Source organism: Anomaloglossus baeobatrachus, chromosome 12, assembly GCF_048569485.1.
Source record: "Anomaloglossus baeobatrachus isolate aAnoBae1 chromosome 12, aAnoBae1.hap1, whole genome shotgun sequence".
In the NCBI taxonomy this organism is placed as follows: Eukaryota; Metazoa; Chordata; class Amphibia; order Anura; family Aromobatidae; genus Anomaloglossus; species Anomaloglossus baeobatrachus.
In genome coordinates, this window is record NC_134364.1 from 21,444,911 (window position 1) to 21,471,597 (window position 26,687).

Here is a 26,687-nt window from a genome sequence, read left to right on the forward strand (position 1 = left end):
CGGGGCTGATGGAGAGGGTCGCAGCCAGGATGGTGTCGCTCCCCACAGGCGGAGCGGGATTACCCCGGGGAGGATGATGGAGGATGGACGGGTGTGGTGGTATTCCCCCTTGGTGCTGCAGCGCTGGGCGGCGCCGGTAGAGGAGAGGCAGGGGCTGCGGTTCCAGGTCTGTTACTCACAAGACGTTCAGGCGCTGTCCCAGAGTACCGATCTCTGCCAAGATGGGCTCCAGCCGATCCCGGATCTGTGAAAGTCAAGTCCGGTGTGTGTGTGTGTGTGTCAGCTTGTGAGCTCTTCCTCCTTTGATGCGCTAAGTATCGGACCCCCATGGCGTGAAGCACTTGGAGATCCCGGTGTCAGTAACCGGTTCTGTATGCTGATAGCGCGGTTCCGATGTAGGGCCGGTTGTGGACCTCAGCCCTGGATCCTATATACTATTTGGCTGCAGACTTGGTGGGACAGGTGCGGTGACTTTTCTAGTTGTTCCCCGCGACCCTTGCAGAGTTGGTAGACAACGTGAAGTATATCTGCCCTAGGGTTCTGTACCCCGACAACGCCGGTCCCGTGGAAGCACCAGCGACCGTGTTGAATGCCTTGGCCCACAGAGCTGCTTGCGGCATGTTCGCTCAACTGTGTCTGAAGCTGTTTTCTCTCTAGTTGTGTTGTGTTCTGAGCTGTTGCCCCCAGCCGCTCCCACCGGTTGGTTCACTACTCTCACTAGGTCAACCTGCTCTTCCCACTGTGTGCCCCTGACTCATCCTGGTGGTTGCTTCTCCCTGACCCTGAGTCCCGGTTCCAGTGGATCGGGGAGCCCCTGGTGTGGTGGCGTCCTGTAAACCCACCGCTGTAGTGGCCCCCTACTGTGATCTGACCCTGGCCCAGTCCCCATTGGGGAGGGTAACCCACTGTTACTGCATGTTTGTGTGAGTAGAAACCGGTACTGACCTTTCCCGGACCCAGGATACGTACTACACCCTAATGGAGGTGCAGTACCCTGTGGTGCCTGAAGCCTCAGGGGCGCCACACATACACCGGTGGACACAGGCAGAAAAAAACCTGATCTGGATGGTGCATACGCTGGCGGACACAGGCAGAAGAGGCCCCTGTGTAAGAACAATATAGGGGCCTTTACAGTCCAATATCTCATCATAATGCACAATGCCACCTGCTCTGGAGGAGATATTGGCCCTTGTCTCTCGGGCCCCTGTGCGGGTGCATTAATGGAGCGTCAGCCGCTGGTCTGCCCTGTTTAAGCACAATGAGGCCACATTTGTCACCAACATCTACAGGCAAAGGCATCAGTAAATCTGTCCCAACCCGGCCTATTAATAAGCGTGGCATAAAGCCGGGATGATGGGATTTCAGCGCAGGCGATTATTTGGGTTGGAGATTACGGGGATGTGACGTGACTGTACAATAGGTCAATGGCAACAGATGAGACGAGGCAGGGGAGGGCTCCGGCGTGCCAGGGTCAATGCTATGTAAAGGGGAGGGACGGGGGTGGGTAACGCGAGCACCTATAGACGTGAAGGTGAAGCTCAAGAGGGCGATCATCACAAGACCCCACAATCTGGAGGGGGGGGCAAGAAAAAGGATGGCAGGAGCTTAGTGCACCCATTGACGCAGGAGGATGACCAGGTAAGAGCTGTGACAGTGGTGTGGGATGGAGCGGATGCTGCAGCAGTCCTATGTAAAGGCAGTGCTCATGCATATCACCATGTGGGGTAACTTGAAGCTTATGGGCTCCTGTATATTGGATGGATTTGTCCATTGGACGGACTATATCAGAAATCCATGGAAATGCAGCAGAGCTGAGGTTGTAATTCGGCTTTGGGTGTAATCTGTCATTTTTTTTAACCCTTTGAGCTCTGTGTTAGATCACATTCATCCGCGCTACTTCTTTATATTAAGTAACGCAAAAGGCTTCCTATGACTTCGTGGACAAACGTCACATAAATCAGCACGATGGAATGGCAACCTGCGAATGTCAACAAGGCGGCGCGCCTCGTCCACGCCCCGGCACGTAATAACCTATAATAACCTTATTTCTGGGCATATTCATTGTATCCCTATCAGATCTTATGCAGATATCCATGTTACCTGTGGCTCGCCAGATCTTACAAAACTACAACTCCCAGCATTCACTGACCGCTTACAAGAGGCCGATCTTTTGGGCCATGCTGAGACTGCAACTTGTGCACCACGAGGCGCCATTATTTATTTACATATGCAAAAAAAATCAGTGTTTTGTCCGTGTGTCAGTTTTTACAATCAGTGTTTTGTCCGTGTGTCAGTTTTTACAATCAGTGTTTTGTCCGTGTGTCAGTTTTTACAATCAGTGTTTTGTCCGTGTGTCAGTTTTTACAATCAGTGTTTTGTCCGTGTGTCAGTTTTTACAATCAGTGTTATCCACATATTGATAAACAAGGAAATGACTTATCCTCTCCATTCCTTTACATTATTAATCAGACACCGTACACTGACGACAGCCGTGCTCTGACCATAATTCACAGACACATGGACCTGTACTGGTGATTTTCATCCATGATACCAATGAAAAAACGGGTATGTCCCCGTGATGGTTGCACTGACGCACGGTCCAACCCCCCCATGTATGTGAATTGCCCCATAGACTGTAACACAAACGTAACACTGCCGTGAAGCACATGTCTGAATGACGCCTTACAGCTCTTTCACAGGATCCACCAGGCACTTTCTTCTGTTGACCTGTGAGAGGCGGGGGCCTGACCTCTAACCTCTGAGGGGTGTTATGCTGCAGTCATGACGTCAAAGACACAAAAATACACATTTTGGATGATGAGTCCTACACTAAGAGTGATGATAGGTAGGAACACTTACTCATTTCCTAATGAAGCATGTACACTAAGTGATGAGTGGGCACTACCATGCTCAGGTGCTCAGTACTCGTACCTAGTGATGAGCGGGCACTACCATACTCAATTGTTCAGTACTCGTAACTAGTGATGAGCGGGCACTACCATGCTCGGGTGCTCTGTACTTGTAACTAGTGATGAGCGGGCACTACCATGCTCAGGTGCTCAGTACTGGTAACTAGTGATGAGTGGGCACTACCATGCTCGGGTGCTCAGTACTGGTAACTAGTGATGAGCGGGCACTACCATGCTCGGGTGCTCAGTACTGGTATCTAGTGATGAGCGGGCACTACCATGCTCGGGTGCTCAGTACTGGTAACTAGTGATGAGCGGGCACTACCATGCTCGGGTGCTCTGTACTTGTAACTAGTGATGAGCGGGCACTACCATGCTCAGGTGCTCAGTACTCGTAACTAGTGATGAGCGGGCACTACTATGCTCGGGTGCTCTGTACTTGTAACTAGTGATGAGCGGGCACTACCATGCTCGGGTGCTCAGTAATTGTAACTAGTGATGAGCGGGCACTACCATGCTCGGGTGCTCAGTACTCGTAACTAGTGATGAGCGGGCACTACCATGCTCGGGTACTCAGTACTGGTAACTAGTGATGAGCGGGCACTACCATGCTCGGGTGCTCTGTACTTGTAACTAGTGATGAGCGGGCACTACCATGCTCGGGTGCTCTGTACTTGTAACTAGTGATGAGCGGGCACTACCATGCTCAGGTGCTCACTACTCGTAACTAGTGATGAGCGGGCACTACCATGCTCGGGTGCTCACTACTCGTAACTAGTGATGAGCGGGCACTACCATGCTCAGGTGCTCACTACTCGTAACTAGTGATGAGCGGGCACTACCATGCTCAGGTGCTCAGTACTCGTAACTAGTGATGAGTGGGCACTACCATGCTCGGGTGCTCACTACTCGTAACTAGTGATGAGCGGGCACTACCATGCTCGGGTGCTCGGTACTCGTAACGAGCAGGTTGGAAGCGCGGATGGGCACAACTGGAGTACCGAATATAATGTAAGTCCGGAAAAAGATTCAAGTGTCACATTGACTTCCATTATACTCAGGTGATCAAGTCATGCCCATCTGAGCGTCCAACCTGCTCATTTCTAGTACCGAGCACCAGAGCATGGCAGTGCCCGCTCATCACTAGTTATGAGTACCGAGCACCTGAGCATGGTGGTGCCCGCTCATCACTATCATCACTAGTTACCAGTACAGAGCACCCGAGCATGGTAGTGCCCGCTCATCACTAGTTATGAGTACTGAGCACCTGAGCATGGTAGTGCCCGCTCATCACTAGTTACCAGTACTGAGCACCTGAGCATGGTAGTGCCCACTCATCACTAATTACGAGTACCGAGCACCTGAGCATGGTAGTGCCTGCTCATCACTAGTTACCAGTACAGAGCACCCGAGCATGGTAGTGCCCGCTCATCACTAGTTACCAGTACAGAGCACCTGAGCATGGTAGTGCCCGCTCATCACTAGTTACCAGTACAGAGCACCTGAGCATGGTAGTGCCTGCTCATCACTAGTTACCAGTACAGAGCACCCGAGCATGGTAGTGCCCGCTCATCACTAGTTGCCAGTACAGAGCACCCGAGCATGGTAGTGCCCGCTCATCATTAGTTACCAGTACAGAGCACCCGAGCATGGTAGTGCCCGCTCATCACTAGTTACCAGTACAGAGCACCTGAGCATGGTAGTGCCCGCTCATCACTAGTTACCAGTACTGTGCACCCGAGCATGGTAGTGCCCGCTCATCACTAGTTACCAGTACTGAGCACCCGAGCATGGTAGTGCCCGCTCATCACTAGTTACCAGTACTGTGCACCCGAGCATGGTAGTGCCCGCTCATCACTAGTTACCAGTACAGAGCACCCGAGCATGGTAGTGCCCGCTCATCACTAGTTACCAGTACTGTGCACCCGAGCATGGTAGTGCCCGCTCATCACTAGTTACCAGTACTGAGCACCTGAGCATGGCAGTGCTCACTCATCACTAGTTACCAGTACTGTGCACCCGAGCATGGTAGTGCCCGCTCATCACTAGTTACCAGTACAAAGCACCAGAGCATGGTAGTGCCCGCTCATCACTAATGCTCACCACTCTTTTTTTTTTTTTTATCCAGGTGTTATACTGCAGAGCAGCATTCCCAATTCTGCAAGTGTCGGAGCTGAAATCTCCCAGTGTTCTCTGCATGTTCAGTGTCTGCACTGAGTTTCATTTGACTTGTAATCAGGGGATTTTTGCTGACTTTTTACATCTCTGCAAATTTAGGAGCTCAATTTGGCTTTAAGTGTAGGTCTGAAGACATGCTTGTTGATGGTTTCCAATAGCAAATGCTTACAGCAGTATTGGGCTCTGTTCACATGTTACGTTTATTGTTGCTTTTTTTTTTTGCTGCATTTTATGTGTAATTTGTTTACAGTACATGTTTAAATAAAGTTAGTTTCATTCACCACAAAAGCAACAAAACGCAGCAAGAACGCAACGTGTGAACACAGACCTAAGGGATCTACCGATCTGGTACAACAGAAGTCACCTGCACTCGTGGTTACTTTATTTGGGAGACGTTTACATATGTGACAACATAATATCACATAAGTGTGAATAGGATGATTCCATTGATTCCCCACCAGGGGGCAGTAAACAGGCAGATTTCTTTAATATCCTCTTTTTCACATCCATTAATTACAGACAGATCCTGACCTGGGGGACGTCGGGCTGCAGAGTTGGTGCCAGGAGAGTAGCATTTTGGCTCCGGGTCTTGTTGCTGAGGGCAATCAGTGTAGGATTGTATTGGGGAATGTTTTCTGAGCTCCCAGCAGTGCGTAGGTTAATATTATATGGCGCCTTATATATCTGGGTACAGTATGTGTGTGATACCCGCTGCCTCTTCTAATGGGGTCTGCGGTAGTTAAAAATCCATCTAGGTTCAGGATAAAGCTGACTTTTCCCCCATGCTTTATACTGCAGCTTTGCTTGCTCACATTTACTTTTCTGTTGAGGGTATGAAATGGCAAAGGCAAAAAAAATGCTGATAGCAGTTTATTAGGAAATCCTATTTTCTCTGGAAGTAATGAACATTCACAGACCCTAGCCTTGCCGTGTACATTGCGCTGATGTAAAGGAGGCGCAGAAATAGAAAAAAGGAAGTGCATACCCTATAAGCTAAAAAACAAGTAAAATACATCAGAAGAGCGACATCAATGGCCGTGACCTCGTATACAAGGAACAGGACAGAGAACACCGGACACATGCTGCAAACCAGACCTTCCTGCGAAATGTTGTAACTACACCCCCTCAATCTATCTGCTATACAACAGACTGCCTCTCACAGACTGGTTTCTACCAGCAGGAAGGCTAAACAAGGAATTTATATAGTTCTGTCTTATTATGTTTCAGAATGGTGTGTTGTCCCTTTCCCCCATGCTTTACACTACAGCTGTGCTCTCTCAGATTGGTTGAGGCTCAGTAGATGCTCAGCACCGGGATCTCATTATCACCTACATGCAACTAACCCAGAGGAGTGAAGACCCCCACATCGGGAATGGTAGGATAAGATGATGGATCTTTATAATGGTGGGGGGCGCAGAGGGGGAGGTGGCAGATGTTATTTACCTCCCCAAAAAGATCACATAACTGACTATTCAGACCAATTTCTAAAGTTTTGAGTTCTTCACCTGCACCTGTACATGGCCGAGAAGAGGAGGCTGCGAACTGTGAACAGGTGAGAGGTGAATGGGCCCCTGCCCAAAATAGACAGCGATCGTCAAACACAAAACTACCAGGACATTTCACCCACGCGTCATATTATTCATAGCAGTATCATAGTTACATTCTTGTACATAGGGGCAGTATTATAGTAGTTATATTCATGTATATAGGGGGCAGTATTATAGTAGTTATATTCTTGTACATAGGGGCAGTATTATAGTAGTTATATTCTTGTACATAGGAGCAGTATTATAGTAGTTATATTCTTGTACATAGGAGCAGTATTATAGTAGTTATATTCTTGTACATAGGGGGCAGTATTATAGTAGTTATATTCTTGCATATAGGAGCAGTATTATAGTAGTTATATTCTTGTATATAGGAGCAGTATTATAGTAGTTATATTCTTGTACATAGGAGCAGTATTATAGTAGTTATATTCTTGTACATAGGGGGCAGTATTATAGTAGTTATATTCTTGCATATAGGAGCAGTATTATAGTAGTTATATTCATGTATATAGGGGCAGTATTATAGTAGATATATTCTTGTACATAGGAGCAGTATTACAGTAGTTATATTCTTGTATATAGGAGCAGTATTATAGTAGTTATATTCTTGTACATAGGAGCAGTATTATAGTAGTTATATTCTTGTACATAGGGGCAGTATTATAGTAGTTATATTCTTGTACATAGAAGCAGTATTGTAGTAGTTATATTCTTGTATATAGGGGGCAGTATTATAGTAGTTATATTCTTGTACATAGGGGCAGTATTATAGTAGTTATATTCTTGTACATAGGAGCAGTATTATAGTAGTTATATTCTTGTACATAGGAGCAGTATTATAGTAGTTATATTCCTGTACATAGGGGGCAGTATTATAGTAGTTATATTCTTGCATATAGGAGCAGTATTATAGTAGTTATATTCCTGTACATAGGGGGCAGTATTATAGTAGTTATATTCTTGCATATAGGAGCAGTATTATAGTAGTTATATTCTTGTACATAGGAATAGTATTATAGTAGTTATATTCTTGTACATAGAAGCAGTATTGTAGTAGTTATATTCTTGTATATAGGAGCAGTATTATAGCGGTTATATTCTTGTACATAGGAGCAGTATTATAGTAGTTATATTCTTGTATATAGGAGCAGTATTATAGCGGTTATATTCTTGTACATAGGAGCAGTATTATAGTAGTTATATTCTTGTACATAGGGGGTAGTATTATAGCGGTTATATTCTTGTACATAGGAGCAGTATTATAGTAGTTATATTCTTGTATATAGGGGGCAGTATTGTGGTAGTTTAGACAATAAATAGCAGGTTTAATTATTACTTTATAAGTGTAAATTTGTATCTGACTAGTTCTTACAAATTAATGTGTAAAGATGGGAGTCCAACATGCAATTAAATAAAAATAATGTCAGCTCAGCCAGGGAAAGAGCAAACTCCACTTGGACGGCCCCTGGGTCCTCGTGTCCCTGTGGAAAGAAACTCTACGACCTTATAATGTGCTCAGTATCGGCCAACTGGGGTAAAGTGGAGCCATTGTGAGGAAAGCATTGATCTGCTTCAGGAGGGTTTAATATTTATTATTGAGTAATTGGGAAAAAAGTAGATAAACTGTTTGTTTTTAATATACTATAAACAATGATGGTTCTGTCTTGTGGGGTTTCTGGTGCTTCATAAAACTAACTAGCTGTAGTACCCGGCGCTGCACCGGATAGTACCTAAGTGTCTCTCTCTCTGTCTCTATCTCTCAGTCTGTCTCTATCTCTCTTTCTCTCTCTCTTTCTCTCTATCTCTCAGTCTGTCTCTATCTCTCAGTCTCTCTCTATCTCTCTCTTTCTCTCTATCTCTCTCTCTCTCTCTATCTCTCAGTCTGTCTCTATCTCTCTGTCTGTCTCTATCGCTCTGTTTCTCTGCTTCTCTGTCTGTTTCTCTCTCTGTCTCTCTCTTTCTCTCTATCTCTCAGTCTGTCTCTATCTCTCTCTCTGTCTCTATCTCTCTGTCTCTATCTCTCAGTCTGTCTCTATCTCTCTATCTCTCAGTCTGTCTCTTTCTGTCTCTTTCTGTCTCTCTGTCTGTTTCTCTCTCTGTCTCTCTCTTTCTCTCTATCTCTCAGTCTGTCTCTATCTCTCTCTCTGTCTCTATCTCTCTGTCTCTATCTCTCTATCTCTCAGTCTGTCTCTATCTCTCTATCTCTCAGTCTGTCTCTTTCTGTCTCTTTCTGTCTCTCTGTCTGATTCTCTCTCTGTCTCTGTCTTTCTCTCTATATCTCTCTCTCTTTCTATCTCTCTGTCTGTTTCTATCGCTCTGTTTCTCTGCTTCTCTCTGTCTGTTTTTCTCTCTGTCTCTCTCTGTTTCTCTGTTTTTCTCGCTGCCTCTCTCTGTCTGTCTCTCACGCTCTCTGTCTGTTTCTCTCTGTCTCTGTCTATCTCTCTCTCTGTCTCTGTCTGTACCTGTCTGTCTATCTCTCTTTCTGTCTGTCTCTCTCTGTCTGTCTATCTCTCTGTCTGTCTGTCTTTCTCTCTCTCTCTGTCCGTCTCCACCGATATCATATTACCTCACACATAAGCTTCTTATACTAAGAATGTCCTTCGTTGCCTATAGCAAAATCTCAGAAAAGAATATCTTTAGCGGGTACCAAACTCACTTATTATATCAGATTTAACCTGCTTTTTCAATTTATATTAAAATACATCTTTTTTATTTTTATCTCTTTAAAAATCTTCACACAAAGACAAACAAGAAGACATACACAGTGAAACCTTAAAAAGGTTGTCTAAATCACTATACTTTAGACTCTTGAGGGATGGAAGGTATAAGAAATGTATACACCTCCTTTTGGAAAATCAATCAAGACTCAGGGGGAATCAATCAATTAGAAATATCCTTATTAATACCCTCACAAGGACTCTCCCTACCTGTCAATGGAGTACATCCTTATTTACACGATGCCCCCACTCCTCGGCGGCTCACCCTAAATTTTGCCCTTCCTATCCCAGTTGAGGAAATAGCATAAGGTCATGGGAAAGCTCAAAAAAGAAAAGAAACACTTATTTACTTATGCTCATGTTCTTTCAAAAGGTCTTAAAGGTGCCTAGAGAATATTCAATATCTTATACCATAATTTTAGAGGTCTGGTCTCTACAAATGAAAAAAGACCACCTCACTTTCTGGCACCCAAAGCATAGAAATAATTTGTACCCAATCTAAACTTTCCCTCCGTCTTTCTCCTTCCTAGCCAATGGAGCACACCCTTAATTTTTCGGTGCCCCCACTCCTCGGCGGCTTGCCCTGAGTTTGGCCCTAATGTCGAATGGTCATGTAAGAATTCCCATTATATTCAGCAAATGAGATGAATCACTTATCTGGGGATCTCCACAGTGCCTAGAGAATATTCAATTTCTTATGTCATAGTTCCTTTTACAGTCTGATCTCTACGCGTTTCACTCCATACATATCACTGACGGAGCTCATCAGGAGATTTTCTCTTTTTCAAAACGGCCTAATAGCCTCAAAGCCTAAAAAGGACATTGTCAAAGTCAGAAAACTTCAAGATTATAAAGATTAAACCTCTCACACTGACCAAATATATCTGCTCAGACGATTACTGCCTTAGTCGCAGCATATACAAAGACCTAATAGCCATAGTTGTACTCAAAATATGATTTTAAACATACAATTCCGAAACCGGAAGTAAAAGTGCGGTTCGCGCATACGCATTGCGTCTCTCACAACCAGGAAGTTCGGCTGTGGAACGCACGCTGCGTTTCAACCACTGCGCATGCGTTAAGATAATTTAGCCCACTGCGCAGTGGTTTAATCTTTATAATTTGAAAAACCCTATATGACCAATTAAAAAGCTCCATTAAGGTCATGTGTTTTGAAGGGGTGTGCCTAGACCTATTTAAACCCCAGCATCTAGGGTGTGGTGTGTCATACCATTTGATGTCTGGAGGCTGCAACATCCAAGGTAAAAAGATACTGGGCTTACTATTGTATATTGTTTGTTTGATATGCTATGATATACGGGCATTGTATATGGACTGGTTTTTGCTGGGGGACAACTTTTTGCATGTGAATATATTTATATATAAAAAATAAATTTTGAGAGAAATAGTTATTTCTTTGAAGTTTTCTGACTTTGACAATGTCCTTTTTAGGCTTTGAGGCTATTAGGCCGTTTTGAAAAAGAGAAAATCTCCTGATGAGCTCCGTCAGTGATATGTATGGAGTGAAACGCGTAGAGATCAGACTGTAAAAGGAACTATGACATAAGAAATTGAATATTCTCTAGGCACCGTGGAGATCCCCAGATAAGTGATTCATCTCATTTGCTGAATATAATGGGAATTCTTACATGACCATTCGACATTAGGGCCAAACTCAGGGCAAGCCGCCGAGGAGTGGGGGCACCGAAAAATTAAGGGTGTGCTCCATTGGCTAGGAAGGAGAAAGACGGAGGGAAAGTTTAGATTGGGTACAAATTATTTCTATGCTTTGGGTGCCAGAAAGTGAGGTGGTCTTTTTTCATTTGTAGAGACCAGACCTCTAAAATTATGGTATAAGATATTGAATATTCTCTAGGCACCTTTAAGACCTTTTGAAAGAACATGAGCATAAGTAAATAAGTGTTTCTTTTCTTTTTTTGAGCTTTCCCATGACCTTATGCTATTTCCTCAACTGGGATAGGAAGGGCAAAATTTAGGGTGAGCCGCCGAGGAGTGGGGGCACTCAAAAAATAAGGGTGTGCTCCATTGGCCAGGCAGGAATGAGATGAAGGGATAGTCCATAATAGGTACTAATGTCATTGTACATGTACTAGATGCATTGAGGTGTCGGAGATTTAGGTGGTCCTTATCACTATAGAGACTTGGTTTTGTATAAATTGAGAGGGAGAGAGAAGGGACTTACAAGGGTAAGCCGTCGAGGAATGGGGGCATCGTATAATTAAGGATGTACTCCATTGACAGGTAGGGAGAGTCCTTGTGAGGGTATTAATAAGGATATTTCTAATTGATTGATTCCCCCTGAGTCTTGATTGATTTTCCAAAAGGAAGTGTATACATTTCTTATACCTTCCATCCCTAAAGAGTCTAAAGTATAGTGATTTAGACAACCTTTTTAAGGTTTCACTGTGTATGTCTTCTTGTTTGTCTTTGTGTGAAGATTTTTAAAGAGATAAAAATAAAAAAGATGTATTTTAATATAAATTGAAAAAGCAGGTTAAATCCTTCGTTGCCTATAGCAACCAATCACAGCTCTTATTAATGACCTTTAGCTCCCAGCTCCATTGACTTTAATGTAGGCAGGTTTTTTGGCGTACAACTGTAAAGCACGGGGTTAAATTTTCCCCTCAAAACATAGTCTATGACGTTCCCTGAGTCACATTGGCTGGCTAAATTTCGTGATTGTAAATGCGACGGTGCGGATTCTTTTAGTGGACATACACACACATACCTACACTCACATGCACACACATACATACATACACTCAGCTTTATATATTAGATGGTAGTGTCTGTAAGGGATTTGCTTACGATCAGATAAGAACCGCTCAACCTCTTTTGCGCCATAATTAGGACCAATATTATGTCCATTGTTTCTCCAAATCTCCAGCTGATAATATATTGCCTGCCTGAAGTCACCACTAGAGGGTGCTCAGGAGCTTACAGTTCATGCAGTGTGCTCCCTATAGTGGTGGCCACAGACAGAACTTTTCATATAGCTGTATGTCCACCACTAGAGGGCGCTCAGGAGCTTACAGTTCATGCAGTGTGCTCCCTATAGTGGTGGCCACAGACAGAACTTTTCATGTAGCTGTATGTCCACCACTAGAGGGCGCTCAGGAGCTTACAGTTTATGCAGTGTGCTCCCTATAGTGGTGGCCACAGACAGAACCTTTTCATATAGCTGTATGTCCACCACTAGAGGGCGCTCAGGAGCTTACAGTTCATGCAGTGTGCTCCCTATAGTGGTGGCTGCAGACAGCACATTTTCATGTAATTTTATGAGAACTTTGCATACAAAAAACTATATAAAGATAAAAAATGAATCAGGACAGGTATTAAAAGGGGGATATTCACTTTGATTCATTCTGGCAATTTCTCTTTAGAGGAAGCTGTAAGGATTGCAGCTCTGGAGCCACTATCTAAATGAATTCTGCTAATATGTGGAGCATAAACTGACATGTAATATTGCACAGAACCACTCTGTCCCTTTTCTAATTTTGGAGTTTGGGACAGGAGACACAATGAGTCGCACAAGGTCAGATTATGGGACAAAGACTTCAGGAGATTGTGATGCAGTCTGCGCTCTTAATCACTGAGCCCCAGAGGCTTTGATATCAGGTTGCTCTCTCCCGTGGGAGCAGTGAGTTGCATTTTTGTGCTGCAGTTCAGTGGAGACATTGCCGGAGTCACCTTTATCACACTGGGTTGTCACCTGACGTGTGACATGGTGGCAGGGATTGTTAGTCCTGGCAGGGTCCCTGTATTTACCCTCACTCTGTCTGTATTCCAGGAGGGCGCTGCTGTGGATATAAATGCTGACACTAAGATTACTCCAATAATCACCAGCTGCACGGTGTGACGGAGGCTGCAGGACGGGGACGGGCTGAGATACGGCAGCAGATGGCCGACTTCATCGCTGGAGCTCTGGGAGGTACAGTGTGCATGAAGGATAATATACCGCAATATACGTATGCATCGTTATATAATGTGTAATGTGTGATATCGTGTGAGTAGTGTTTCTCCAGACTCTTCTGTCCTCCTCAATCATCCATGATACAATCACTATCGTGTGAGTAGTGTTTCTCCAGACTCCTCTGTCCTCCTCAATCATCCATGATACAATCACTATCGTGTGAGTAGTGTTTCTCCAGACTCCTCTGTCCTCCTCAATCATCCATGATACAATCACTATCATGTGAGTAGTGTTTCTCCAGACTCTTCTGTCCTCCTCAATCATCCATGATACAATCACTATCGTGTGAGTAGTGTTTCTCCAGACTCCTCTGTCCTCCTCAATCATCCATGATACAATCACTATCATGTGAGTAGTGTTTCTCCAGACTCTTCTGTCCTCCTCAATCATCCATGATACAATCACTATCGTGTGAGTAGTGTTTCTCCAGACTCCTCTGTCCTCCTCAATCATCCATGATACAATCATTATCGTGTGAGTAGTGTTTCTCCAGACTCCTATGTCCTCCTCATCATCCATGATACAATCACTATCGTGTGAGTAGTGTTTCTCCAGTGTCTTCTGTCCTCCCTCATCATCCATAATACAATCCCTGTCGTGTGAGTAGTGTTTCTGCAGACTCCTCTCTCCTCCTCAGTCATCCATAATACGATCACTATCGTGTGAGTAGTGTTTCTCCAGACTCTTCTGTCCTCCTCAGTCATCCATAATACGATCACTATCGTGTGAGCAGTGTTTCTCCAGACTCCTCAATCATCCATATTACAATCACTATCGTTTGATCAGTGTTTCTCCAGACTCTTCTGTCCTCCTCCCTCATCATCCATAATACAATCACTATCGTGTGAGTAGTGTTTCTCCAGTGTCTTCTGTTCTCCCTCATCATCCATAATACAATCACTATCGTGTGAGCAGTGTTTCTGCAGACTCTTCTGTCCTCCTCAATCATCCATAATACCATCACTATCATGTGAGTAGTGTTTCTCCAGACTCTTCCGTCCTCCTCCCTCATCATCCATAATACAATCACTATCGTGTGAGCAGTGTTTCTCCAGACTCTTCTGTCCTCCTCAATCATCCATAATACAATCACTATCGTGTGAGTAGTATTTCTCCAGACTCTTCTGTCCTCCTCAATCATCCATAATACGATCACTATCATGTGAGTAGTGTTTCTCCAGACTCTTCTGTCCTCCTCAATCATCCATAATACGATCACTATCATGTGAGTAGTGTTTCTCCAGACTCTTCTGTCCTCCTCAATCATCCATAATACGATCACTATCGTGTGAGTAGTGTTTCTGCAGACTCTTCTGTCCTCCTCAATCATCCATAATACGATCACTATCGTGTGAGTAGTGTTTCTGCAGACTCTTCTGTCCTCCTCAATCATCCATAATACGATCACTATCATGTGAGTAGTGTTTCTCCAGACTCTTCTGTCCTCCTCAATCATCCATGATACAATCACTATCGTGTGAGTAGTGTTTCTCCAGACTCCTTAATCATCCATAATACGATCACTATCGTTTGATCAGTGTTTCTCCAGACTCTTTTGTCCTCCTCCCTCATCATCCATAATACGATCACTATCGTGTGAGTAGTGTTTCTCCAGACTCCTCTGTCCTCCTCAATCATCCATGATACAATCACTATCGTTTGATCAGTGTTTCTCCAGACTCTTTTGTCCTCCTCCCTCATCATCCATAATACGATCACTATCGTGTGAGTAGTGTTTCTCCAGACTCCTCTGTCCTCCTCAATCAGCCATAATACAATCACTATCGTGTGAGTAGTGTTTCTCCAGACTCTTCTGTCCTCCTCAATCATCCATAATACGATCACTATCGTGTGAGTAGTGTTTCTCCAGACTCCTCTGTCCTCCTCAGTCATCCATAATACAATCACTATCGTGTGAGTAGTGTTTCTCCAGACTCCTCTGTCCTCCTCAATCATCCATAATACGATCACTATCGTGTGAGTAGTGTTTCTCCAGACTCCTCTGTCCTCCTCAATCATCCATAATACAATCACTATCGTGTGAGTAGTGTTTCTCCAGACTCTTCTGTCCTCCTCAATCATCCATGATACAATCATTGTCGTGTGAGTAGTGTTTCTCCAGACTCTTCTGTCCTCCTCAATCAGCCATAAGACCATCACTATTATTAATAATTCATCCTGGTGCTCAATGCCACCTGTGGCTTCCCAGCTATTGTAAAACTACAACTCCCAGCATGCCCTGACAGCTCCTGCCCCCTCTGTTTGTTGCCCGGTTGGCTTTCTCTGTTATTACAGTGAAATAATAGTTTCTGGTTCCAGTCCGGAGGGGCTGACTTACACCGTGACCTTCTTATGTCTGGCCAAACAGCTATTTACAGGTCAGTATGGGGCTGAGCGCATTACACCAGAGATGGCGGCAATCCAGGACAGAGAAGCTGATTGTAATAATCTCCCTGACATCACGGAAACATGGAGTCCATTCATGGTCATAGACGAGGAACATTCCCAGGACTGTACAATGTATAACCTATAGCCGTGCACCTCACCGATCAATAAGCTGGATCTCTATGTCATGGTCATCTGTGTTTGTGTTGCAGGAGCTTGTGGAGTGATGGTCGGATACCCCCTGGACACAGTGAAGGTGGGTCGCATGTCCTCCTTATGTGGGATCTGAATGTCACTTTTCCTCAATCTAGATTAACACATCTATACATTAGATGGTTCAGAATTGCAAATACAACAATCCCCTTAGATCTATTACCGGGTACATCCCACTATATGAATGCAAGCAATTCAGGTAATAGTAAGTGCAGAGGAAGAGAAATCCCATATATTGTGGCTGATTTCTGCAATGATGGCAACAGAATCCAGGTGTCATCTACAATCCTATTCCACCAATATAAAGGAAGCAGAGGCTGCTGTGATCGCCTGACTGACATTACACAAAAGTATCAAACATAGCGAGGACTTGCTGATAAAATAATCACAGATAATACAGATGCTTTTTATCACTAAATTTTGTCAAAATGGAGAAAGCAGAGGCTGCTGTGATCTCTTCACTGATATCACAGCCTCTTACCATTAAAAAAAGGTCAACCATAGCAATGACAGGCTGATAAATAGCATCTGGATTGGCTGTGATTATTGTATCAGCATGTCATCGCTATTTTTGACTTTTTTTTAATGGAAAGAAGATATGATGTTTATCAGGAGATCACAGCAGCCTCTGCTTTCTCTGTATTGATAAAATGTAGTGATAAATAGCATCTGGATTAGCTGTGATTATTGTATCAGCATGTCATTGCTATTTTTGACTTTTTTTAATTGAAGAAGATATGATGTTTTTCAGGAGATCACAGCAGCCTCTGCTTTCTCTGTATTGATAAAATGTAGTGATAAAAAGTATCTTGATTAGCTGTGATTATTATATCACTACATTTTGTCAATATGGAAAATGCAGAAGCTGCTGTGATCTCTTGATCAACATCACACCCTCTCCCATTACAAAAAAAGTCCAAACATAGCGAGGACATGCTGATACAATAATAGAGCTAATCTAAATGCTTTTTATCACTAAATTTTGTCAAAATGGAGAATGCAGAGGCTGCTGTGATCTCCTGACCGACATCACACCATCTTTCCATTAAAAAAGGGTCAAACATAGTGATGGCATGCTGATATGATAATCACAGATAATCCAGATTCTGTTTATCAGTAAATGTTGTCAATACAGAGAAAGCAGAGGCTGCTGTGATCTCCTGATCAACATCAAACCATTAAAAAAAGGCAAACATAGCATTGATATGCTGATAAAAAAATACAAAAAAAATCCGGATCAGCTGTAATTATTGTATCAGCATGTCATCACTATTTTCTACTTTTTTACCCTTTTTATGGAAAGAAGGTATGATGGCAGTCAGGAGATCACAGAGCAGCCTCTACTCTCTCAGTATTGAGAAAATGTGGTGATATGGATTAACTGTGATTATTATATCAATGAATATTGTCAATAGGAAAAATGCAGAGGCTGCTGTGATCTCCTGACCAACTTCACACCCTCTTCCATTACAAAAATAAAGGTCAAACATAGCAAAGACATGCTGATACAATAATCAGAGCTAATCCAGGTGCTTTTTATCACTCAATGTTGTCAATACAGAGAAAGCAGAGACTGCTGTGATCTCCTGACCAACATCACCCTCTCACCATTAAAAAAACAAACAACAAATGGTCAAATATAGCATTGACATGCTGCTGATAATAATAAAAAAAAAGCATCTGGATTAGCTTATTTTTTTCAGCATATCATCGCTATTTTGGATCTTTATTTTTAATGGAAAGAGGGTATGATGTTGCTCAGGAGATCACAGCAGCCTCTGCTTGCTCTGTATTGACAAAAAGTAGTGATAAAAACCACCTGGATTAGCTGTGATTATTATATCACTACATTTTGTCAATATAGAAAGTACACAGGCTGCTGTGATCTCCTGACCAACATCATACCCTCTTCCATAACAAAAAAATGTCACACATAGCGATGACATGCTGATAAAAAAGCTGTGTGTTTATTTTATCAGCATGTCATCGCTATTTTAGACCCTTTTTTTATAGAAAGTGGGTATATTGTTGGTCAGGAGATCACAGCAGCTTCTGCTTTTTCTGTATTGACGAAATTTAATGATAAAAAGCATCTGGATTAGCTGTGAGTTTTATATCACTACATTTTGTCAATATGGAAAATGCAGAGGCTGCTGTGATCTCCTGACCAACATCACACCCTCTCTCCATTACAAAAAAAGGTCAAACATAGCAAGGACATGCTGATACAAATCAGAGCTAATCCAGATGCTTTATATCATTAAGCGTTGTCAAAATGGAGAAAGCAGAGGCTGCTGTGATCTCCTTTTCTCAATTACTCTCTTCTATCTGTTAATAGAAAATACACCACAAACATGACTTTAACGCAATGTGTATGATAGCTTTTATGGTTATATCATTATCAAAAATAGTTTATATGTTTTCTGAAGGGTCTGTATCGGCCTTTATTCACTGATTGCACAGTGATAACTCAAGGTTTCCCTCCCCTAGTATCTACACTATCAATTATAAGCTAATGTGATGTAATATTCCCCCTCTGCCAGGTACGAATTCAGACTCAGAGAAGCTACACTGGGATATGGCACTGCATCTGCACTACCTACAAAGTGGAAAAAGTAAGTACCCCCACCCCAAACTATATAAAGTATATAAAGTGGGCTACGAAAATTACACCCCCATTTCCTTTGTCTGTTACTGGAGAAGCTGGAAGTCTCCGTGGTGGTCCACCATTATATCCAGCAGCCACTTACTGATCCTCCACTATTAACCTTTGCACTGCTGACACTGAGGGGTTCAGGTGATGGCTGTCCTGCACCCGCTGGGGTAATTTTCACGTAGATTTCCAAGGGCTTCTCATAATCTGTTCTTGGGGCATCCAAACCCATGGTGCCTGTTATATATGGCATCAGTCGCGGATTCTCAGTTACGCCACTTCCAACGTATATACTGCTGATTCCTGGACCCGAAATGTAAAGAAACTGCACCGTGTGAATGATCCTGTGTGAACATCGGCTGATATTCATGGCCGACCCTGCATTCGATATTTCATCTTGCATTCGCTTTCGTCTCTCGTAGGCATCCGGATTCTTCAAGGGAATGTCCATGCCCATTTCCACCGTGTCCGTCAGTTCGTCCATTGTGTTCGGAGTGTATAGAAACTGTCTGCACAACCTGTGCAAAGTGAAATACGGGACGCCGAACGTGAAACCCACCAAACTAGACATTTTCCTATCTGGTTACGTGGCCGGAGGAGTTCAGGTACGATTGTCCTAACAAATGTGTCTCTTCGCTATCAGATATACCGAGAACAGCGGAGAATAAAAAGGGAAATAGTATATTGTGCCGTCACCGATCTGCTGACACTTCTCTCGTTGTTTCTTGTTGTCGATGGCAGGTGTTGGTGTCATCGCCTGCAGACATGGCGAAGGTCCGTCTCCAGACGCAGGTGTCTCCGCACCGCTCCAATCTTTGCTCCATCCTGACCCAACCGAAGTACTCCGGCCCGGTCAACTGCCTCCTGACGATAGCGAAGGAAGAAGGGTTCTTTGGCTTGTACAAAGGCTGCTTTGCTCTTATGTTCAGAGACTGCCATTCCTTCGCTACTTATTTCCTGTCATACGCCGTCTTTCGGGAGTGGTTTGTGCCGGTGGAGGAAAGTAATTCAGGTACATAATTAAGATCTACCCCGATAAAGAGACCTTCATCTGTAATTAGAGATTTGCTGCATCTAAGTTTATCACTAATATTATGTTATCGTAGCGTCACCTTCCATTATTATATTACTTTTATCCATTAATACATTTCCCTTATGTATATAAAAACATTTAAGTATTGTAAACAGTAGCAAAATCACACAAATCACATTAAAACACTGCCATATAGTATAGTGTCCCACATAGCACTGCCATACAGGGTTAATATAGTACTGCCATACAGTGTCCATATAGTACTGCCATACAGTCTATATAGCACTGCCATAAAATGTCCATATGGTACGGTCATACAGTGTCCACATAGTACTGCCATACAGTGTCCACATAGTACTGCCATACAGTGTCCACATAGTAGTGCCATACAGTGTCCACATGGTACTGCCATACAGTGTCCACATGGTACTGCCATACAATGTCTATATAGTACTGCCATACAGTGTTCACGTGGTACTGCCATACAATGTCTATATAGTACTGCCATACAGTGTCCATATAGTACTGTCATATATTGTCCATATAGTGCTGTCATACATTGTCCATATAGTACTGCCATACAGTGTTCACGTAGTACTGCCATACAGTGTCCACATAGTACTGCCATACAGTGTCCATATAGTACTGCCATACAATGTCCATATAATACTGCCATATAATGTTCATATAGTACTGCCATACAGTGTCCATATAGTACTGCCATACAATGTCCATATAGTACTTCCATATAATGTTCATATAGTACTGCCATACAGTGTCCATATAGTACTGTCATACATTGTCCATATAGTACTGCCAAACAGCCTCTAAACAATGTGACCATAAACTTTCTAAATATTCCATTAAAAATACCTCCATAAAGTGTCAAATTATTACAACCATACATTACTCCGAGAAAGCAATCACATAGTGCCATACAATGCTTAAACAATGCTGCCATACAATTTCCTAATAATTATAGCCATATATTGCCCAAACTGTACAGTCCTATAGGGCCTAAACAATACCACCATAGAGTGCATAAATAATATCATCATACGTTTCACCAACAATACCGCTATATAATAAAAAAAACTCCGTACATTCCTAAACAGTATTCCTATAGAGCGCTAATAAAATATTACGGTGCTCAAGATATGTAACGGGTGTATAATACTGACATATATTGGGGAGATCATAGAACTGTACAGTACTACTGTAATCCCCTGCTAGATACCCAAAGACTATACCATAATACAGCCATACTGTGCTGCTGTAAAAACCTGATACAATGCTTGATTATTATAGCTCTTTAGTGCTGAAATAATACAGTTATTGAGTTCCCAAATTATACCCTAATGTTGACCAAATAATGCAGAATAGTTCTGAGATACTACCGTTATACTGTGCTGACACCATACAAACCGTCATACTACAGCAATATAACCTTGCTACATAGTGCTAATAATAGAAGACGTCCCCGAGTAGCCGCTAGTTACAGATATCTCCACTACTTGGTGTCTCCGCTACTTTTCTTCCTGATCCCACTAATATCCTGCAGTATTTCCATGAAAGGCGCTTATTATTGGCTGCGGTATGGCGGTAAACACGGCGGGATGTTCTGTGCAGGATCGCAGGGGTCAGCGGCTGTAACCGGATCCTCAGCAAGACGTGGAAAGCTACAGACTGTCCTCCATTGTACTTCATGTTCTCAGAAGCTGCAGTTCTCCTGAATGTATTCTGAAAATGGAAATAGTCCTGAAAACGAAAACTGGGGCACAAATAAATATTAATCGCTCTAGAATAGTCTACTAATGGTGAATATAGTAATTGCACCTCTCGTCGAAATGCCTCACTAAGGGGAGCTCACTGCATATATTTATATAGCTCCTATTCAATTTAATCCAAGCATATTCGTATACAGGGGGCTCCCCCTAGTGGTGGCTGCAGGCAGAATCTTATCATGTATCTCTGTATACAGGGATCTCACCCTAGTGGTGACTGCAGACAGGATCTTATCATGTATCTCTGTATACAGGGAGCTCCCCCTAGTGGTGGCTGCAGACAGGATCTTATCATGTATCTCTGTATACAGGGAGCTCCCCCTAGTGGTGGCTGCAGACAGGATCTTATCATGTATCTCTGTATACAGGGAGCTCCCCCTAGTGGTGGCTGCAGACAGGATCTTATCCTGTATCTCTGTATACAGGGAGCTCCCCCTAGTGGTGGCTGCAGACAGGGTCTTATCCTGTATCTCTGTATACAGGGAGCTCCCCCTAGTGGTGACTGCAGACAGGATCTTATCATGTATCTCTGTATACAGGGAGCTCCCCCTAGTGGTGGCTGCAGACAGTATCTTATCCTGTATCTCTGTATACAGGGAGCTCCCCCTAGTGGTGGCTGCAGACAGGATCTTATCATGTATCTCTGTATACAGGGAGCTCCCCCTAGTGGTGGCTGCAGACAGTATCTTATCCTGTATCTCTGTATACAAGGAGCTCCCACTAGTGGTGGCTGCAGACAGGATCTTATCCTGTATCTCTGTATACAGGGAGCTCCCACTAGTGGTGGCTGCAGACAGGATCTTATCATGTATCTCTGTATACAGGGATCTCCCCCTAGTGGTGACTGCAGACAGGATCTTATCATGTATCTCTGTATACAGGGATCTCCCCCTAGTGGTGGCTGCAGGCAGAATTTTATGTATCTCTGTATACAGAATATAAACATAGCAACAGAAAGAGGAAAATATCCTCCAAAAATTAAGTATTACTTACAGCAAGATGGGCTGCAGTGTGTACATCACCCTGGCCAAAAACTAGTACTCTAGCAGGATACAGCTAAACCCCCACTAAAGTGGAAGTGTCACAGGTGCAGGAGGGGCGAATCACACACACACCTCCATGGAATGGAGGAGGGCGATTGCTAGATGATAAAACTGCACACTAGTGGCTTGCATAGAGCGCTGTTCACATATGCAGATAACACAGTCACAAACCCGCAGCCTATTAGGTGACGCCCATACTATTGGATTAGGCGGGCTGCCAAGCCGTACCCCACTGTGTATCATGCACGGACAGACTATCTCTGTATACAGGGAGCTCCCCCTAGTGGTGACTGCAGACAGGATCTTATCATGTATCTCTGTATACAGGGAGCTCCCCCTAGTGGTGGCTGTAGGCAGGATATTATCATGTATCTCTGTATACAGGGAGCTCCCCCTAGTGGTGGCTACAAACAGGATCTTATCATGTATCTCTGTATACAGGGAGCTCCCCCTAGGGGTGACTGCAGACAGGATCTTATCATGTATCTCTGTATACAGAGAGCTCCCCCTAGTGGTGGCTGCAGACAGGATCTTATCATGTATCTCTGTATACAGGGAGCTCCCCCTAGTGGTGGCTGTATGCAGGATATTATCAGGTATCTCTGTATACAGGGAGCTCCCCCTAGTGGTGGCTGTAGGCAGGATATCAGGTATCTCTGTATACAGGGAGCTCCCCCTGGTGGTGGCTGTAGGCAGGATATTATCATGTATCTCTGTATACAGGGAGCTCCCCCTAGTGGTGGCTGCAGACGGAATCTTATGTATCTCTGTGTACAGGGAGCTCCCCCTGGTGGTGGCTGTAGGCAGGATATTATCATGTATCTCTGTATACAGGGAGCTCCCCCTAGTTGTGGCTGCAGACAGGATCTTATCATGTATCTCTGTATACAGGGAGCTCCCCCTAGTGGTGGCTGCAGACAGGATCTTATCATGTATCTCTGTATACAGGGAGCTCCCCCTAGTGGTGGCTGCAGACAGGATCTTATCATGTATCTGTATATACAGGGAGCTCCCCCTAGTGGTGGCTGCAGATGGAATCTTATGTATCTCTGTATACAGGGAGCTCCCCCTACTGGTGGCTGCAGACAGGATCTGAAAGAATTAAAATGTGACATGTATTAGGGTTATACAATGTTATTGGATGTATTTTTGGTAATTCCATTTGTATACACATTCATTCAGCGACATAAGTGTCATGTGTAAGAACCATTTCTTGCTTTTTCTTCCAGAGTTATTGGGCGTCCTCCTGGCCGGGGGTCTTGCTGGAACGGTGGCATGGAGCATTGCCACACCTATGGATGTGATTAAATCCCGGCTGCAGGTAGATGGTGTCACCCAGCGCCGATACCGAGGAGTCATTCACTGCATAACTGACAGCGTGCGGCAGGAGGGGGTCACAGTCCTATTTAAAGGGCTGTCACTGAACTGTCTCAGAGCCTTCCCCGTCAACATGGTGGTCTTCCTCACCTATGAAGCCATACTAAAGCAAATCAAACCCTTCTGCACATGACAGTAAGAGGAGCCTGAGGACGGCGATCGCTTCGACAGCACAGAAACATTGGACCAGACATCATGGTGCTACTCATGGTACCTGCGATAGACCCCACTAAGCACCACGTACAAGCCCCAGTCTTTACTGATAAGGCAACAGTTTGGGAGTGGAAATAGGGATCAACACTGGAGGGTTCCTGGGACTTCCCATAGTTATGGGAGATTTCTATGATGGCTCTGCCCTCAATATACCTGAAATACTTGAGCCTAAAAGTAAATCCCATCATTATAAAGACCAATAGGAATGTTCCCCGTGTTTTAAAGGGGTTGCAGGCTGTGGACAACCCTTTAGGAAATCTTTTATCAGGACATAGGGAGGTAATAAAGTGGGGACCTATATTGTGCTGGATTCAAGGGTGAGGTAGGGTTCAGATTTATGGTAACACCTTCTGGGCCTATGGCCATCCGAGAATGTGCCCAACCGGATATCGATTGACAAGAGACCTTTATCCATCAATCTTAGCAGGGTAGAAGTCACACAGCTGCCACTAGGGGGAGCACACTGCATACAGGTGCATACAGCTTCCATTCCTGTGGGCCCCATGCCACCACTGTTTTTTAACCCTGAAGTGATGACATTAATCGTGTGACCCTGATTCAGGACTCCAGTCTCTATATCATCAATTACATCCCTTACATAGGTCTGGATCCTCTTTCCGTGTTACTGAATGCCAGAAGTGTTAGACTGTACTGGGCATGAGGCGTTCATCTTTTAATCATATAGCAGAGGATTATATTGTGAATGGCAGTGCATTTAAAAAAAATAAATAATTAAAAAAATTGGAAACCCCTTAAAGGGAATCTGTCAGCAGGTTTTTGCTATGTAATCTAAAGATAGCATGTTGTAGGGGGTAACACACCGATTTCAGTGATGCACCTCTTATTACACTGTGGGCTGTTGTTTACCAGCAATGTTTGTTTTAGCTTCATAAAATGATCAATGTCAGATTAGGTCAGCTAGTCCAGCATGCCCCTGCTCTGATTAGCAGCTCGTTGTCTATAGACATTATACAATACAGAGCCTGGTGTGGGCGGAGGTTGCTTTCTAAATCTAAAACCTATGACTATGTCAGAACTGCTGCACAAAGTAAACTGAGTGATTCATCATTGGATTCAGGGTCTTTTTGCCTACATCAAGTAGCTCTCAGATAAGGTAGCAAAAACCTGCTGACAGATTCCCTTTAAGTTCAATTCACTGTATAAATTTGCAATGAGCGCCCTCTTGTGGTGGCTGAAAGCTGACAAAAATTTTCTCAGTCAAAAAATTAGCCCCCCCCTATGAATAGAACATAAAAAAGGTAATGGATAGACGTGTAACTTGAAACTTTTAGGCGCCAATATGAAATAGATATCTATCGGGGGACCCCCAATCACCATGGAACAGAGGTACCTTGGAGCATCCTCGGTGCCAGGGGTCATGTGCGCTTGCTCCTCCAACCCCGCTATGGCTGTTGTCCTCTATGTGCTGTGTTGGATATTCATTTTAAAGGGATTGTCTATGATTAGAAAAACCATCCACCCAAATAGAACACAACAGCAATACCAGGCACAGTCCATGGATGGGAGTGGCGCTGTTTTTGGAGTACAGCAGCCATGTTTTACTAATTCTGCACCCCCTTTTAAGGTGTGGTATTTTTGTTGGGGCCAACAATTTTAGCTATGGCACCGTGTAATCAGGACCCCCCTCCATTTTCTCATACGTTACAACAGAAGATATTAAAAAAGCGATTGTATAAAGTAGGGGAACGTTTCTATCCAGCGTCTCGTGCACTGGCGACCATCGACACAACAGTGTATGGGTCTATTACAGCCGAATAACTCATCAGAATGAAGAATCCAACCAGTTTGGAGGTGGTTGTGGCCCCCGACCTCTTGGGCCCCTGTGCGAATCAATGATACGTCCGCCCCGGTGCTGAGTACACCCCAACTCTCATCCTGTATATTAAATGTGATCTACTTGTATCTGGCCGAGTCCAGAGGATAAAGGGTACAATGCAAGAGATTAGGATTATTTATTCTTTACAAATAAAACTTTATTCTTCAATCTCAAGGGTTAATAATTTATTTTATATAAAGATTATTACACATCGGGAGCGGCGAGATCTCCAGGAGAGAAAGTACGGAGTCTGGATGTCGTGTGTCCTGGAATCAGCGGTGTCGGTGGTCACAAAGAATAGCCTATTGTTTGCTTCCAGCATCACCCATTAACCTATTCCAATTCCTGTAGAATAGCCTATTGTTTGCTTCCAGCATCGCCCATTAACCTATTTCAATTCCTGTAGAATAGCCTATTGGTTGCTTCCAGCATCGCCCATTAACCTATTCCAATTCCTGTAGAATAGCCTATTGTTTGCTTCCAGCATCGCCCATTAACCTATTCCAATTCCTGTAGAATAGCCTATTGGTTGCTTCCAGCATCTCCCAATAACCTATTCCAATTCCTGTAGAATAGCCTATTGTTTGCTTCCAGCATCGCCCATTAACCTATTCCAATTCCTGTAGAATAGCCTATTGTTTGCTTCCAGCATCGCCCATTAACCTATTCCAATTCCTGTAGAATAGCCTATTGTTTGCTTCCAGCATCGCCCATTAACCTATTTCAATTTCTGTAGAATAGCCTATTGTTTGCTTCCAGCATCGCCCATTAACCTATTCCAATTCCTGGAGATGGTATACT

General features: G+C 43.7%; 1 protein-coding gene across 2 annotated transcripts; it reads left to right on the forward strand.

Moving 5' to 3' along the window:
• Nucleotides 1-1,529: 1,529 nt before the first annotated feature.
• Nucleotides 1,530-26,013, forward strand: SLC25A47 (solute carrier family 25 member 47). 2 transcript variants are annotated; one of them, XM_075329884.1, is made up of 7 exons: nt 1,530-1,638; nt 13,166-13,306; nt 15,946-15,989; nt 18,490-18,561; nt 19,022-19,204; nt 19,341-19,611; nt 23,689-26,013. In XM_075329884.1, exons 2-7 carry the CDS (start codon nt 13,276-13,278, stop codon nt 23,967-23,969), a joined length of 882 nt encoding a protein of 293 aa, XP_075185999.1. In that variant the 5' UTR covers nt 1,530-1,638; nt 13,166-13,275; the 3' UTR covers nt 23,970-26,013. The 2 variants fall into 2 exon arrangements, with proteins under 2 accessions (XP_075185999.1, XP_075185998.1); XM_075329883.1 differs by lacking the exon at nt 1,530-1,638 and having other exon boundaries at nt 13,044-13,306.
• The last annotated feature ends 674 nt before the right edge of the window (nt 26,014-26,687 follow it).